General features: G+C 37.0%; 1 protein-coding gene, 1 long non-coding RNA gene and 1 pseudogene across 2 annotated transcripts; 1 reads left to right on the forward strand and 2 right to left on the reverse strand.

Annotated features, from left to right (window-relative positions):
- The first annotated feature begins 72 nt into the window (after positions 1-72).
- Positions 73-1,873, forward strand: LOC110793458 (trihelix transcription factor ASIL1). Its single transcript, XM_021998332.2, has one exon. It carries the CDS (start codon positions 184-186, stop codon positions 1,537-1,539), a length of 1,356 nt encoding a protein of 451 aa, XP_021854024.2. The 5' UTR covers positions 73-183; the 3' UTR covers positions 1,540-1,873.
- Positions 1,874-2,166: 293 nt separating this feature from the next.
- Positions 2,167-6,175, reverse strand: LOC110793465 (pentatricopeptide repeat-containing protein At4g21065-like; annotated as a pseudogene).
- A 4,746-nt stretch (positions 6,176-10,921) lies between these two features.
- On the reverse strand, positions 10,922-15,219 carry LOC130463776 (uncharacterized). Its single transcript, XR_008923909.1, has 7 exons — positions 14,823-15,219; positions 14,495-14,554; positions 14,336-14,385; positions 13,813-13,861; positions 13,528-13,673; positions 12,573-12,762; positions 10,922-11,231 (listed from the first exon to the last, which is right to left on the reverse strand). It is a non-coding gene; the product is annotated as an uncharacterized lncRNA (long non-coding RNA).
- Between the last annotated feature and the right edge of the window lie 3,323 nt (positions 15,220-18,542).

Below are 18,542 nucleotides of genomic sequence, written 5' to 3' on the forward strand. Positions count from 1 at the left end.
TTTTTAGAATGCGAAACTCACACAATGTGCATTTAAATCTAGTGGCAGAATTGAGAGCTTCATATACGATAGATTACGGCTTCTTCTACCCTTCCCTCCTCATTTAAGAACCGTAATGTCTTTACTCTTTATCGACTCATTCATAGTTTGGCACCAACCAACCAAAAAAAACAAAAACCTTGCATGAAACTGATTCGATCCACTGTTTGCCACCCGTACAACTGTACATGTTCGAATCTCATACTTATCCGACTGTCATTTAATTGGGTCAAAACCCAAACCACAAAAGCACCCCCCATTTGGGTCGGGTCCATTAACTACCCCTCCACCAAACCTTCCAATCCCTTGATCCCACCTCCTCTCAACCCCACCTCACCCACCACCATCCACCACCACTATTCACCGCCACCTCTCTTTTATCCCAATCTCTCTCCTCTCCTCTCCCCTCCCATTCCCTCACAACAACCCAAAATGTCCTCTCCTCCCCAACCTCAACCCCAAACACCACCCTCTCCCCCCACCCCCACCGCCGCCACCACAACCACCACCACCACCACCGAAACCCCAACCCCACCACCACCGCAACCCCCACCCATCATCCAAGCCCTCTCTTACTCCCCTCTCAAAAAACCCCAACCCATCCCTTGGTCCCACGAAGAAACCCTCAACCTCATCAAAGCCTACCAAGAAAAGTGGTACTCCCTCAAGCGCGGCCAATTGAAAGCTTCCCAATGGGAGGAAGTCGCAGTCACCGTCGCTGCCCGTTGCGGCCTCGACGACCCCTCTAAGTCCGGCACTCAGTGCCGCCACAAGATCGAGAAGCTGAGGAAGCGTTACCGCGCCGAAAAGCAGAAACTTGCCCCCAATTTCAATTACCACAATCATCCTTGGATCTATTTCTCTCTCATGGATCAGCTCGAGCGCGGCCCTCTTCCCATCTCCGCCGTCGCGCCACCAAACAACAACAACTACAATATCAACCATAACATTAACAACAACAACAACAATGATTTGATCGACAGCGACGACGAAGAAGTTGGAGTCCGATTTGCGAGTTTAGGGAAATTGCGAGGCGAGAACAGCAATTTGAGAGATGGGTTTTTCAAATCAGGGAAATTTGGAAATGGGTATAGAAGAGGAAGTGAATTTGAAGGTGGGAATTTAAGGAACTTGAGGGATTTGAAGAAGAGGAAGAGTTATTGGGAAGGAGATGAAGATGAACAATATCAAGAACAAGAAGTTGGGTACGGAATGGAGGAGGAGGAGGAAGAAGAGGAGATTGTGGAGGAAAGAGAAAAAGGAGGTAATTTGATGGGTGAATTGGCCGCTCAAATGAGGGGATTTGCTGAGAGTTTTGTGAGAATTGAGAAGAAAAAAGTGGAATTGATGAGAGAGAATCAAAGATTAAGGATTGAAATGGAGAATAAGAAAAAGGAAATGGTCCTTGTTTATCAACACAAAACTATTGAATTGATTAACAAGGCTTTTCATGATGCTGTTTCTTCTGAAAAGAAGATGAAGATGAGTCCAGATTTGTGATCAACACAAGAGATTCAATCCTATCCGGAGTTCTTTATCACATTACTGGTTCAAATTACTAGCAATGTGATTAATTTTTTTTCCTTAATTGTGTTTTGGAATAAAGATTAGGGTGAGGGATCTGCATTTCATTAGGGTAGTACTATTTGAACGTAGAAGAAGAGCTACTTGATGTAGTTTTGTAATATTAAGTAGGTGGTCAGACTTGTATAATACGAAGAAAGTATTTCATAGTGTTAAACAAAACTATGATTTACCATTAATGTATGGGCATTTGATCGAGGAGCAAACTTCTTAAAACATACAGAATTACTGAGTAATGTTGTTCACATAACTTGACAAGATTTTGTTTCTTTTTCTTTGCATATTCATAGTTTACCGCTCTTACTTTTTCGTTGAGAAAAAGGAACAAAATCTAGTACTTTATACGAGAATGTTCTAGGATATCGGAAAAAAAGGAACATAACTGAGTACTTGAGTTCGTAGTATGTTCTAATATGTCGAAAAAAGGGCACAAAACTACTCCTTATGTTGTAAGGAGTAAGACTTTTACTCCATAAGTTTTAACAATACGGAGTACTTCGGTTAACAGATGCCAGAATCAATAAATTAAATTAACATACGAAGAAGAAATAACATCATGGTTGACATTCTGTGTTTAAAGTCAAGATTGTTAACATAAGATAATACAGAGTAGTGATTAGCATGGTTGGCACTTGGCAGTACTGTAAATAGTAAGATAAACTGGCGAGCTAGTAGCCAAATGGCCCAAATACAGTACAAGTACATTAACTCATTCTAAGTACATTAGTACGGAGTATAAAATAAAAATAGTACCGAGTATAAAATTTGGGATTAGTGGGTGCAAATTTTTTACCGACAGTTGTTTTATGCACATAAAAAGATGGTTGTAGAGCGGCCCGGCACAAGGTCCAACCTGACATAAGGTCCGACCCGACCCGGCACGGGCATGGAAAAACACGGCCCGACACAAGCACGAAGTCGTGGGCTAGGTTTAGGCTGTATTTTTTTTATGAGTACAACAAGGCACGACTAGGCTCAGCAAAACACACTAAATTTAGTAAAATTAGGCTTAGGCCCCACGGTACTTGGTCCAAAGTTGGGCCGTATTTTGAAATTTTTGACCCGGCACAGCCCATAGGCTATCTTTAAGCACATACCATTGATAATTTGGATTCACCAGAACTTTTTGAATCTTTTTTTGGCGGGATGGTTACCCAATATAATTTGCACATAGGATTTTTAATTTGAAAAAGTAGAATAGTATATACTTCCAATTTCAAGTTGTATACATGGTGTCTTCAAGAAGTATGGAAACGCTGACGAGATCAAGGGTTCAGAATTCATTTCATGACATAGTTGAATTGCCCTCAGAAAATGCAGGCGAGGTTGATTCACCACTTGGGAGGCTATACCGACTTGCAATGTAGATGGTAAGAAACGGCAAAAATGCAGCTCCAGGAGCAGAAGGAATTCCCAAAATACCCTGATTGATGATATCAAGCTGATAAGTGATAAGGTATTAGTGATTCAAATCATTCAATGATGGTGGAACTGTACTTGCATTTGGTTGCTGAAGCAAACCCCACCAGGTGGAAAAGGTTAGAGAGGTTGTACCAGTTCAAGACGGATCAATATTTTGTAAAGCAACACAGATTCCTGGTTCATCAGTAACAGAGTTGGTGATTCTGAAGCCTGAAGATGCATCATTGAAGCAGATAAATTGAGATAACACTAAGGACACCATTGACACTGATGCTACTTCGACAACCTAAGCTTAGTTATTACCTTTATCTAGCAAGGCCACGAGAGGGGTCGGACAGAATTATTATATCCTTTGGGGAACAATGCAGACGGGGGAGCTCTGGATGTTGCTGCTGATTAAACCATGTTCAGCAAATGTTTGAATGGGTGGTGATTGCATTCAGGTTGGTGCCAGGAAAATGAAGGACACTTGGACCTGCATTCTAGTAACATCATCCATCTAATACTGTAACTCAGCTTGGACTTAAAATATCATCTTCAAGAATAGTGCTGGAAATGAATTCCGAATTCACATACATGCAAATCCTCCAATGCCCTTAAGATTGGCATGCTCATTGGTTCCAGATTTCATGCAAAATCTGCTTCCACAAACAAGCATACACACTTGCCAATTAATTCCTGTATTTTCTTCCAGGTAGCATGTAAACGCATTGCTAATTTCATGTGGCAAAGCATGCAAGATCTAAGAACTGTATAAATCATGAGATCATTCATCTGGAAATATGGCAGAACAAAAGTCCACACAAGTCACAAGACTGGTAGGCTCCCAGTAAGTAACAGGAGCTACTGAATCGAGAATATGAAAGTACCTTAAGAGAGGGACAGACTCCAGAGTCCAGACTGTTTCTGGAAAGCCAAGGAGAGAATTCTAGGGATTGCTTTCACTGAACATTGACACCATTTTGACTTTAAAAAGGGAAAGGAGTCCCAAGTTATTTACCAATGATCATCACAAGAACAAACACCATCCTTGAAATGATGGTATCGATTGACATCTCTTATAATAATTTCCCTTTGTGTTACTTTTGAGACAAACTTAATGAAAACATGACAATCCTCGCATGCGCGGAGATTCTTTGTGATAAGTAGCCTAGTTCCAGGTTGACTGCTGATAAGTCCAAAAGCAATTGCTAGCCTTTCACTATGACTGCAAACCATGCCGGTCTTCTCATCATCCTCAACATCATGGAAAACTGTCCCAGTAGTTGGAGCATACCCCGCATCTGTTACCAGCCCTGTCAACCTCTCCAACTCTGCATATATAGCGTCACACATTGGATGCGAAGTGTCTCCAGAGAGGAAAGCATGAACTTCATTTTTCACTTCAATCCAGCTACATGCTATGCTTTTCTTAATACCTCTATCAATCATCAATCTTCTCACCCTTGCAACTCCATCCCATTGTCCAGCTTGTGCATATATGTTAGACAGAATCACATAATTGCCTGAATCATTAGGTTCAAGTTCAATGATCTTATCCAATGCTAATTCCCCCAATTCGACATTTCCATGGATCTTACATGCATTTAGCAATGAACCCCAGACAGCAGAATCTGGCGTAACCTTCATTTCCATTATGAGATTGTGAGCCTCCTTTAGTCGGCCAGTATGGCCAAGGAGATCAACCATACATGTATAATGTTGCACCGTGGGAGCAATAAGATATTCTTCTTTCATTTGGTCAAAATATTTCCACCCATCATCCAGTAAACGACCATGGCGACAAGCAGAAAGTACCCCAACAAAAGTAATATGATCAGGCGTATAACCTAGCCTGATCATTTCCTCAAATAAATTGATGGCATCTACAAAATAACCATGCATAGCATACCCAGAAACTATAGCATTCCACGCGACAACCCTTTTCTCCTGAAGCCCCTCAAACACTCTCCTTGCCACTGTAACCGACCCACATTTTGCATACATATCTACAAGAGCGGTTTTAACCTTCTCTTGAGCTGAAAACCCTTGTCGCCAACTAAACCCATGGATCTCCCTCCCCTGAGGAAGAGCAGCAATGTCAGCTGAAGCCGAGATAACTGTAACCAAGGTAGCAACTGTAGGCCTCTGACTTGCAAAAGCCATTTCACTGCACAGATTAAGAGCACCTTCTGGGTTCCCATTTTGGGAATAAGCAGAAAGCATAGAATTCCACAAAACAACATCCCTCCTTACAATCTTATCAAAAACACCCCTTGCACTCTCGATATTACCACACTTTGCATACATATCAATAAGTGCAGCACCCACAAAAACATCACTCTCCCATCCTGCACGGATAGCATGCTCATGTATCTCCCTACCCTCCTTAATAGCCAACAGCGCAGAACACGCCTTAAGCACGAAAGGAAACGTAAAGTTATCAGGCGCAAGCCCATGATCAAGCAACTCATAGTAAAGTGATAAAGCAACTTGGTACGGCCCATCCCATGCATACCCACGAATCAAAACATTCCATAGAAACAAATTACTCTTTGGCATTTTATCAAACAGTTGGTGTGCATAAACCAATACATTGCAATTACAATAAAGATCAACAAGTTTTGTTGCCAAACCCACATTTAAAGCTAACCCAGATACGCAAATTTGAGCATGAATCTGCTTACCAGGTAGAATCGCTCTTTGAGCAATACAAGATTTGAGGATGGAAGCGTAATCTGCAGGAGACAAAGAGCAACTGGGTTTGATTAAAAAGTTAGTTTTTGATAAAGGGTAATTAGTAATTTTGCTGTTGTTTGTTACTTCAGGGATTTCTGGTGATCCAAGTGAGTGAAAATGAGTATTATTAAGAAGTAATATGGGTGAAATGATGAAGAAAGGTGCGTTACTTCCATTAAAAAGACAGGGTAAGGCAGATGAACAGTTTGAGATTTTCCGAAAGGTTAATGCGACATGGAGTAGCATTTTCGTCGCATTTGATCGAAGAGGGTTAAAACTTGAATCTGAATTAGTGAGACATCAAGGAGTTATGGGAATAGGAATATAGGATAGTGGTAATGTAATGTAATGTTTAGAAGAACAAGCCCACTCGAGGATGAACAAGCGGGCCCACTTCTATTTCTATCACGTATCATAGGATATAACTCTATCTCATGTACAAATGTACAATGTTCATATTAGAGTGTTGTTACCAATTGACTGTTGGTTCAGTGGTGATTGAGGCTGAACTTGGTAGGGAGGACCTGTGTTCGATCCCCCGCAACAACAATTGGGAGGGGAATGGAACCTATCCACTCAGAACTCGCCCCGAATCCGGATTAGCCCTAAGGGTGAACCGGATGGTACACCAAAAAAAAATATTAGAGTGTTGTTCGGCAATAGACTCATTGGTTGATTGGTTTGACTTTTTTCTTTTTTCATAAAACATGTTTGAAAATAAGTTAAATTATTTTTTACCACCTAAGACAAATTATTTTTTATCACTTAAAAATATAAAAATTGTTTTATACCACCTAAAAATAAAATAAAAATTGTATTTTACCACCTCTTAACTATAAAATGGATGAAAACGTTATGTGAATTAATGGGAAGTAAGGGAAAATGATAGCTTTTATGCATGAAAAATCGTGGAGAAGGGAAGGAAGCAAAAAATATAGTCGGTGAAATGAATCCGCATAACGTTTCCTTGCATTTTTTTCGGTTAAGATGTGGAAAAAAACAATTTTATTTTATTTTTAGGTGGTAAAAGACAACTTTTACTTTTTTAGGTGATAAAAACCAATTTATCAATTTTTTTAGGATAACCTTGAAAATATCGGTAATAAGATCACTATCAATTGTTGACTCAAATACCTTCAAAAAAAAAAAAATGTTGACTCAAATAAAGGCAACAAAATGTTGTTAAATTTTTTTTCCTGGTTGGATATTGAATAGCTATTCTTAACTCAGTTTACTACTCCGTAATTTCCTAAAAATACCTTCCTACTTATTGTTCATGTAGTGGACCATTAATTATTTTGACTGTCTTTGGTAGTTATGTAGCTTGGCAAGGAAATTTTGAGTCATGGGTACATGACCCTTTACACGTAAGACCTATTGCTCATGCAATTTGGGATCCTCATTTTGGTCAACCTGCTGTAGAAGCTTTTACTTGGGTAGGTTCTTTTGGCCCAGTGAATATCGCTTATTCTGGTGTTTATCAGTGGTGGTATACAATAGGTTTACGTATATATAAGAGAGATATTGTCAAATGAGATTTATTAGTTTGTGTTACATTATGTTTTCATAATATCAAAAAAAATTAAATTTTGTTCTTATGTAAATTAGAAATTAAAATGATCATATATGTACATTGAAACCGCGTATAATGAAAATATGAAGATTTTTGGAAAATGGTAGATAATTTAAGGAACATAGAAAGTATAACTTATAATGTTATTTATTAGTTCTTCTAGACCATAAAATAAAATCTATTTTAAAGACCTTACATACTTTTATCTTATTTTGAATTAACTCATATTGTGCAAAAAAAATTATGCAAATTTATATAATTAAAGCAAAGTGGTGGTTAATGAGGAATGAGCAAACCCCAAATACTCTCATAGATATGCCACGTCAAATGTCATGTCATACCCACTCGAGAGGCAATTAATCAATTCACATCTTCAATCACACATCAATCAAGCAAGAAAAAATAAAGGGAAAAAGAATTAAAAAGGTAATTTCAATAACTAAATTAATCAAATTTATATATCTTAAATAATTCAATCTAACTTAATAAAAGTCAATGTTTCTGAAATAACCCCTAAAAATCAACAATAGGAAGAAGTAATATAATTATCGAATTAAACCTAAAATAAGTACTACATATGTACCCATCAAAAAAAAAAGTACTACATATATAGCAGACTATAAAAGTAAAAAGAATAAGTATGTAAGAAACGATACACTCTATACAGTAGGGAAAAAACAATATAATTTCAACCTCCATTATACATACTAAAATCTTAATAAATAGAAATTCTAAATGAGATAATTGGTTCAGAGTTTTTTAAAAATACACGGTAAAGTTATCTTTCAAAACCTTCGGCTCAATCTCCAACAATAATAAAGTCAATCAAAACCATAACATTAAAGAAACAAATCATAGATCGAACTTTAAGAGACGGTAAATTTAGAGGACTAACAGTAAAATTTTCATAACATGGAATACAAAAATACGTTGGATATAGATCATTTGGTAAATAAAGTTTAAATTTAATAAGTTTGGAGGATTATAACGACTCAAGATTATAAAGATTAAAAATTATTACAACTTGATCATATTGATTATTGAAGCAATATTTATGTAAGCGTCGTATGAATTCATCAATCAATACCTAGTATTTAAAAACCCAAACCACTCATGACATGGTGACATTTGACATCTCCTCCCTTTGTTCCTCTTTTTATTTTTAAAATCCACTTATGACACATGGCACCCTCCTTTTATATAAAAAAAATAAATTTTTATTATTCTACAAAGATGTATGGAATATGCTTCACCTTCATTATCTCTTTAACTTCCTTCAACCTTAAAAATCAATGACAAAGTTAATTCATACGGATTCATTCAAATTCATTCATTCCTTCATTGAAAGGTTTTTAGTAATTTTAAAATCATTAATTAATTAACTAATCAATTATAAATGGATGAATTTGAAAAGGTAGGAGTTTATGGATATAATTAGTTTTCACAGCCAATTTTCATTCGGGTTCCTCCATTGCAACAATCTTAATTTTTTGTTCAAATTTTTTTTCCAAGAAATTTACAAGTTGGGTGCATTTTTGTTTTCTAATCTAAAATTGTTCAAAATTGGTGAAAGGGTTCTCTTAATTGATTGTATATAATCTTATTTCAGTTGAGGTAAATTTGTCTTCCTATAAAACCCAAACCACTCATGACATGATGACATTTGACATTTCCTCCCTTTGTTCCTCTTTTTATTTTTAAAATTCACTTTTTTTTTTATAGCACAACAACAAAGGATCAAACAGTCGAGCCCTTTCTTGCGTTGGTCGCAAGAGTGTGGGCTGGGGATATAGTCGTCCTACCAACTTTAACACAAGCCACATAGTCTAGAGTAGAAGCCAAGGAAATGATGTCCGCTATTACATGTTGAATATGGTTATCTGCCGACTTCGGGTTCGAATGAGCTTGGATGGCCACTTGGCAATTTGTCTTAATCAAAATGTTCATGGACATACCTGCTGCACTCTTCAGCCCTTCCCAGATTGCTATACATTCGGCCTATAGCGCCGAAGTGGCACAAACTCTCATAGACCCTCGAATGTGTCTTTCCGTCGACCTCTCCCCTCGCCACCCCACAGCCGCTCCCCATTCCGAGGTTTTCCGTTTCTGTATTCCCTTCCACGATGTGTCAACAAGTAGAGTAATGTGTCCTGCCACAAGAGGTTTCCCGATTGCCCATGCCATTTTGGGTATATGCAGAAGCCCCTTTTCAGTCAGCTTACCCTCAGGATCAGCGAGTAGAAGATTCGTCCGCTTTGTCCAATTCTCTATCCCTTCCTTGACCAGTGTCAGGATCCTTGCAGGTGAGCACTACACATGAAGAAACACAACTTCATTCCTATGAAGCCAGAGAGCCCATAGGGTGGAAATGAATTCCACCACTCTCGATTCTTCCTTTTTATCCTCTTTGAAAAAGAAGGACAAATTTTTTTTAAACCAATCCCCAATGGTCGTTGAGGCTGATAGTCGAGTGTCAATCCCCAAACCACCTACTCTCCAGACATGGGTACTGATCGTACAATCACGGAACAGATGACAATCCGTTTCCCTTTCCACACCACACAGTGGGCAAGTATCATCTATATGACTAACTCTTTTCTTGATATTTGCCCGGGAAGCGATAGCCTTATTGATGACTTTCCAACAGAAAAATTTCCATTTGGGAGATATCTTCCTTTTCCACAGCGCCGCCCAAAAGGGACACCTTTCCCTTACCTGGTCGTTCTGGACTAAGTGCCAGTACGCAGATTTGATGGAGAAGCCCCCATTTTTCGATGGTCCCCAAAAGAACCCACCATGCTTCCCTACCTTAGGTAATTTTGAGGCCAAGATCGCTTCCACTTATTCCTTAGTGAACTCCTTCCAAAGTAAGCCATAGTCCCAGGTTGAGTACTAGTTTGTGAGGTCCGCTACCCATTTGATGGGACTTGCATGGGCGAGGCCTGGTTTTCTGTGAATATGACCTATCGTCGTCCACTCCTCCCCAAAGCGTCCACCGTCGTCCCACTTCCGATATAGTTCTCCGGATCCCCCCTTTGAGTGTGCTATACTTTTCACCATGCTTCTAGCCGCCCAGGATGCGTTTTTTAAGCAAGTACCTCTGTAGCCTAAGGTTATCGGGTCTTCACCATATTTCCCTCTAAACATCCTACTAGCTAGGTTATCGTGATTGGTGTGAAGCCTCCACGCCTGGTTGCCTAAAAAAGCAGTATTTAGAGCACCAAACACTAGTAGAAAAACATTCATTTGAGGCGTCACTTTTATATTCATTTGCGGCGTTTTTGGCGTAGCAGCAAATAGAGTGGCAGCAAATGAATAGGATTGATTTGCGGCGTTAAAAAACGCCTCAAATGAATAATTCATTTGCGGCGTATAGGCAGAAAAACGCCTCAAATTAATAGTATTGTTAGGCGGCGTTTTCTACCTAAACGCCTCAAACATTGTAAAATTGCGGGAGAATAAACGCCGCCAATAATGTGTAATTCTTTTTTTTTATAAATAATTTCTTTTCTGTATTCAACAAACCCAAAAAAGTAGAACCTGTACTCACGCCACATTTATACAATGTCCAAAAGTATCGTCAACAACCAATAACTTCCAAGAAACTTTGATTTTTACATATAATACCACCATCATATGTTTACAAAAATAATCCAACTAAATGGTTTCAAGTTGATCATAACTATATCTTTTACACTTCGTACGTTACAAATTCACACCAAAAATATAATAAGGCAATTGTATATGATTTCAATAGCAGGAAACATCCACAAAAAGAGATCGATGAAGTGTTAATTATCTACACAAAATGTTCGGTGAAGTATGATGCCCATGTGTCTCGTATTTCAGCAATTTGCTCATCGGTGAAAGGATCTCCACTTAGTGACGGGCAAACCTAAAAAAATAATATATATCATAAAATAAGTTATCTTCGGTTAGATCTAAAAACAACTAGCAAAATAGAAAATAACAAGTGTTGGTTGTTTTCGCTCCCAACTCTGAACTAATGAAGCTAAATAGGTATTCTAAACCCTTTACATGTTCAATATATTTAGTATTAGGTTTCTAAGACTCATTCCCATCTACTTTGGTCAAGTTATGCACATTTAAGGCTCGTTTGTTCGTTATATGACATATTTTGACTATAAGGGTTATCTTCGCTCAACTTTCAACTAATGAAGCTAAATAGGTTTTCTAAACAATGTAAATGTTTAATATACTTAATATTATGATGATAAGACTCATTCTCATCTACTTTTGTCTAGTTATGAACATTTAAGGCTCGTTTGATCGTTATAGGACATATTTAACTTTAATGGTTGTTTTCGCTCCCAACTCTCAACTAATGAAGCTAAATAGGTATTCTAAATCCTTACATGTTTAATATACTTAGTATTAGGTTTCTAAGACTCATTCTCATCTACTTTTGTCAAATTATGCACATTTAAGGCTCACTTGATCGTTAGAGGACATATTTTGACTATAATGGTTGTTTTCGCTCCCAACTCTCGACTAATGAAGCTAAATAGGTATTCTTAACCCTTTACATCTTTCATATACTTAGTATTAGGTTTCTAAGACTCATTGTCATCTACTTTTTCCAAGTTATGCACATTTAAGGCTCGTTTGTTCGTTATATGACATATTTTGACTATAAGGGTTAACTCTCAACTAATGAAGCTAAATAGGTATCCTAAACAATTCAAAACAATTTAAATGTTTAATATACTTAATACTAGGATGATAAGACTCATTCTCATCTACTTTTGTCAAGTTATGCACATTTAAGGCTCGTTTGATCGTTATAGGACATATTTTGACTATAATGGTTGTTTTCGCTCCCAACTCTCAACTAATGAAGCTAAATAAGTATCCTAAATAATTTAAATGTTTAATATACTTAATATTAGGATGATAAGACTCATTATCTCTACTTTTGTCAAGTTATGCGCATTTAAGGCTCGTTTGGGATCAAAAGCCGAAGACTTCAAGTCACGCTTTACTGGTGGCCCTGGTCTTCCTACAGAATGTCTGCACAATCATACCCAAGGCTGTTTAATGTTTATACATTACATTACATACAACTTAATCATCAACTAACCCATATTTTCCTACATATAAATACATTATGTTCAAATATATATCAAAACAGATGACTGAGAAGCAAACAAGGGCATGAACTGATACAGAAGTAGAGAAAGATGCTTAGAAAAGGGCAAATTCTGTAATAAACTACCTTATTCCTAGCTGCAAGTTGAGCATCAACTCGAAATTTTTATGCCCCCTGCAGATAGTCTCCTCTTGCTTCTTGATGGTCTTTGGAAGTAGGATAGGTCGAAAGTTTCGTGGCATGGAACTATCCAAACGGTCTCCACTTCTCCGATTTAAACCATTAGCAGAACCATCATGACCAAAATCCCAAGTTCCTGCACAATCATACCCAAGGCTGTTTAATGTTTATACATTACATTACATAAAACTTAATCATCAACTAACCCATATTTTCCTACATATAAATAACATTATGTTCAAATATATATCAAAACAGATGAATGAGAAGCAAATAAGGGCATGAACTGATACAGAAGTAGAGAAAGAAGCTTAGAAAAGGGCAGTTGCCCTTAGACCTTCACAAGTCAATGCAATAGCTTTACCAGGGAAGGGATGGTCAATCAGCATTTAGGAATTGCAAGGAATTGAAAAGCACCAACAACTAGGCAAACAGCCAAACGGCTGCCCCTAGTTTATCAGATCTAACTCATTAAGCCAGCACTAATGCATCGGAAATGCATGCTTCGAACGGTTTAGGTAACAAAATTTGCAGATCAACATGATTGATTATTTGTATTTCTTACTACCGCATTGTCATTATTAAAAGGTTTCTGACAAAATGATGTTCTCAGAAAATGTTCATGCCTAAATTTTCTACAAAAGCATTGCTGCATTTAGTGCGAAATTCAAGATGAACAACATAACTAGCAACACTAAGAATTGAGATCAAGGTCAACAACATCATCAACAACAACAAACAAAATCTTCCAACAGTAAGCATCTATCAAGCAACAGTTAAGTTAAGTTCAGTACTTCAGTTTAGTGTCAAAACCCCACATTTGAAACATCAACCAATCAAGTTTATCAATTAAAATTAAAAAGATGAAGATGAAATATGAAAATTTCAAAGTAGCCCTTACAATAGGTTTTGTCTGGATTTGCAGTTCACTTCGTTAGGTGGAAGAGCAAGTTGTTGTTCTTCTTTCAGCTCAGGCAAGAACTCATTTGGGTGGGATAGGTCATATCCCTTCACTTTCTTTTTTCGTCTTATTGCACTCTTTCTCTTCTGGAAAAGAAATAATCAAATCCCAAGTGACCAAATGTGACATTAATAAGTAAAAAAAAAACCTTGTAAAAAAGAAGTCGAAATATTCAGATGCACGTTGCAAGTTTGTGTATAAGAAATTAACGGAACGAGAATTTACCTTCTGAGTTGTCTTCTTAGCATTTAAGGTTGCAATGGTCTCCCTGATTCTGCACTCATCCCAAAACAAAACAAGAAAATATAAATATTCAATTCAACAATTACAGTAAAATCCAAACCATTAAGTAGAATTTCAGCAAAACAGAAAGCAACAACAGCAAGCAACAGCAGCAAGCAGATCAACCACAACAACTATTAAGCAGATCAAAACTTAGCTAAATAGCAGATCAGAGAACAACCTAAGCAAACCACGTGGGCACACTACCTAGCATGACAGCATATGAAAACCCAAATGTAACCCAAGAACGAATTCAGTCCATGTAGACACACTACCTAGCATAAAACGAATCTAATTCAACCCTAGACTAACCTAGCATGACACGAATTTAATTTCAGGCAACAACATTGTTCTTAAAAGGGGACTAAAAATATCAAAACATATCTTGCATAATGAATATGAGGTTGCAACAGCCTCCGTGTTTCTTCAGAAGACAGCACATCAAGAAGTTTAATTTAAAATTCACCTTGTGAATTATATTCTTAGCACTTGAGGTTGCAACAGCCTCCATGATTTCTGCACTCATTTCAAACCAAACCCAGAAAATATAAATAAACAATTCAACAATTAAAGTAAAACCCACAAAATTAAGTAGAATTTTAGCAAAGTAAAAAAGATGTCTTACTGGAAAACAAAACTCGTGTTTTTCTCAAATTTGCGCTCCTCTTTCTTGGAAGCACCTAAACTATATCAAATTTGCAGACGAAATTAGATATACGAAATTACCTAACCTCAAATTCGAAATTTTTTGAAGGTTTCTTTATGCGAAAAATTAAAATTGATAATTAGGGTTTTATGCTTCAGCGGGAGAGAGGAGAGGAGAGAGCAAGAGAAAAATAATTCGATAATTCATGTAAATTGAAAGGGTAATTGAAAGGAAAACCAGCAAAGAGGGTAATTGAAAGGAAAACCAGCAAAGAGGAGGAGGAAGGGTGAGTGAAAGCATCATTTACCTTAAGTAAGAACGGCGGTGGTGGAGATGAGTTCGAAGGCTAATGACGGTGGATATGAATCTTAAGCTTCACTTTTCCCGGCGAGATTTGATGGTGAACCCGGCGAGATTTGATGGTGAAGAAAATGGAGGTCAGAGTCGGACCTAGTTTGAAGGAAGAAGGAGGAGCTTTTGTCTACCGACGAGAACCCAAAGAAAGAATTAAGCGTGGGTGATATTTTGTCGAGGACATAACACTGCGGCGTTAAACAAAATGACGCCGCTAACTAATTATTAGCATTGATTCGAGGCGTTATAGTTACAACTAACGCCGCCAATGAATCTTTTATCATTTAATTATAGGCGTTTTCAAATTAACGCCGCTAAGTCATAGCAGCAAATTAATATTTTTCTACTAGTGAAACTTCCTAATACCCAAGCCCCCCCTTTACTTTTTTATTAAAAAAATAAAAACTTTATGATTCTACAAAGATTTATGGAAAATGATTCACCTTTATTACCTCTCTAATTTCCTTTAACCTTCAAAATCAATGACAAAGTTAATTCATACGGTTTCATTCAAATTCATCCATTCCTTCATTGAAAGGTTTTTAGTAATTTTAAAATCATCAATTAATTAACTAATCAATTTTTAAATGGATGAATTTGAAAAGATATGAGTTTATGGATATAATTAGTTTTTATACCCAGAACCAATTTTCATTCGGGTTCCTCCATGCAACAATCTTAATCTTCTGTTCATAATTTTTTTTTCCAAGAAATTTACAAGTTGGGTGCATTTTTGTCTTCAAATATAAAATTGTCCGAAATCGGTGCAAGGGTTCTCTTAATTGATTTTATATAATCTTATTTTAGTTGAGGTAAATTTGTCTTCCCTATATTTTTTTAAAAAAATTCATTTTAATCATAATGACATCTTTCGCTTTAATTTGTTTCTAGATTCATGCTATCTTGCCCAATTTTTGGTTTGGTTCTGATTTAAATTAAGGTTTTTAGTTTTTTCTTTGATATATGTTAGTTTAAAATCTTTCACGAACAATAATAGTGTTGTGACACATTTCTTGAAAAAGATAAATTAAAGCTTAGGAATTTGTTGAGTTCGTTTGCAGGTTTGTTGTTTTCCTGCTATGATCTTTCTAATTATTAAGTAGTGGTTATTAAAGCCACTAGAGTATATTATTTCTGAATTTTGTTCAATTGAGTTCTGTTATAACCAAACGCATGCCACGAACGATTAGGAACAAACCCTGCAAATATTATATAGAACAAATAGTAAAAGACAATAATAAAAGACACAAGTGTTTATGAGGAAATTTATATTTCCTCCCCTCAAATATTATCGTATTATTAAGTTCCTGCAAAATAACACAATAATCCCTCAATTGATGATTCCTCTCACCAATGTATTTTCCGTCTTATTTTCTAGCTAGGCCTAAACCCCCTTTTATAGGCTAAACTAGAAACCCACGTCTACTAGAATTATACTTTCTCCCCAAGTCTAAATTATACTTGCTCCCCAAGTCTAAATAATTCTAGAGATTGTTACATACCAAAATATATCTACTTTCCTAATTACAATTCTAATTAAACTAGGAAACAATATATTAAATCAAATAAGTCCGTTTCGTATTTTTGTCAACTTAACTAAGTTGTGTTTATTTCCTAACAAACCTTCCCTTGAACTCAACTTAGTCTCTTCGCGAACTAACGAACAACTTTCGGAGCTTGCCTTCCCTTGAGTCAAAATTTGTCCCTCATTACCTCCTTCAAGTATGAAGAGATTTTGTTTGTTATGTCGTCCCTTCAAGATCACACTCCTAGCCTTGGTGACCTCCAAACGACCGCCCTCAATATGAATAGCATAACCCTAGCCATCCAAACGACCCAAAGATATAAGATTCCGATCAAGTCTCGAAATGTACCTCACCTCTCGTAATTTTCGAGTCTTCTCATCATGTGTCTTGATCTCAACCTCACCTATACCCTCAACCTTAGCCTCTTCCCCGTTAGGCAAGGTAACACACAATCCATCACTTTGTTTATAAGAAGTAAACCACTCCTTCCTACAACAAATATGTTGTGAGCATCCCGAATCTAAAATCCAACCCTCTTTTGGATCTTTACTCTCCTCCACCATTAGAGCCATATCCTCATCAATAGCAATAGTAGCAGCACCTCTAACCCTTATGTTCCTCAATGCCATCAAGTCTTCCTTGTACCTAGGACACTTTGATTGTATATGTCCTACCTCGTCACAGTACCAACACTTGATATTAGGGTTTGTATTGCTCGCCTTCTTCTTGCCTTTCCAGTTATTGCTACTACCCTCCGCTACCAATCCTGCTCCTCCATGAATTGATGATGATCCCCCTTGCTTCATGAACCTCTCCGTCTCGAATAACGCCACCACAGTATCGTCCAAAGCAATTGTTGTCTTCCCTACAAGTAAACTAGTTATCACAGAGTTTTACCTTTTAGGAAGAGATGTCAACAATAAAATTTCTTTGTCCTCCTCTTCTATTTTCACATCTAAACTCGCCAATTGGGTGATCAATCCATTAAACTTATTCAGATGATCTTGTAGTGCGTTGTCTTCCTCCATCTCGAGTGAATAAAGCTCTTTTTTCAAGAACAACTTGTTGGCCAATGACTTAGATGCGTACATCTTAATCAATTTGTCCCACAACTCTTTTGGATTATTATCGTCTAAGACGTTGTACTTGATCTCCGGTGCAAGAGCCAATCTGATCGTACTAGTAGCCCGTAGTTGCATATCCTCCCACTTGTCCTTGTCCACCGAATCGGGTTTCTTATCCTCCAAAGTCTTGTGAAGACCTTGATGTATAAGAATATCCTTAATTGTACTTTCCCAAAATGAGAAATTCGTCTTCCCATTAAAAAGTTCTACCTTGTACTTGTTCCCGAAATCATCCATGACTAAACCCAGCTCTTGATACAAGTTTGTTATAACCAAACGCCTGCCACGAACGATTAGGAACAAACCCTGCAAATATAATATAGAACAAATAGTAAAAGACAATAATAAAAGACACAAGTGTTTATGAGGAAATTTATATTTCCTCCCCTCAAATATTATCGTATTATTAAGTTCCTGCAAAATAACACAATAATCCTTCAATTGATGATTCCTCTCACCAATGTATTTTTCGTCTTATTTTCTTGCTAGGCCTAAACCCCCTTTTATAGGCTAAACTAGAAACCCACGTCTACTAGAATTATACTTGCTCCCCAAGTCTAAATTATACTTGCTCCCCAAGTCTAAATAATCTTAGAAATTGTTACATACCAAAATATATGTACTTTCCTAATTACAATTCTAATTAAACTAGGAAACAATATATTAAATCAAACAAGTCCGTTTCGTATTTTTGTCAACTTTACTAAGTTGTGTTTATTTCCTAACAAGTTCAATATCATGTTCTGCTAAATTTGGAAAATCCATGACATTCGACATATTTGAAGGTGAAGTAGATAATTTTTTTGGACAGGATGAATTATACAAATTTGATTCTCCTTAATGGATACACGGTGAGTAATATGAACATAATAATGCTAATGACTTGAGTTGGTGAAAATTATTAGGTGCAACCAAGGGTATTTTTATTTTCTACACGATGGGAATGTACCAATGATGTCTTGGCCTAATGGTTAAGACTGAGGGCCTGTGTACAAGGTCTCAGGTTCGAATCCCCCCGCCCCC

Source organism: Spinacia oleracea, chromosome 6 (assembly GCF_020520425.1).
Source record: "Spinacia oleracea cultivar Varoflay chromosome 6, BTI_SOV_V1, whole genome shotgun sequence".
In the NCBI taxonomy this organism is placed as follows: domain Eukaryota; kingdom Viridiplantae; phylum Streptophyta; class Magnoliopsida; order Caryophyllales; family Amaranthaceae; genus Spinacia; species Spinacia oleracea.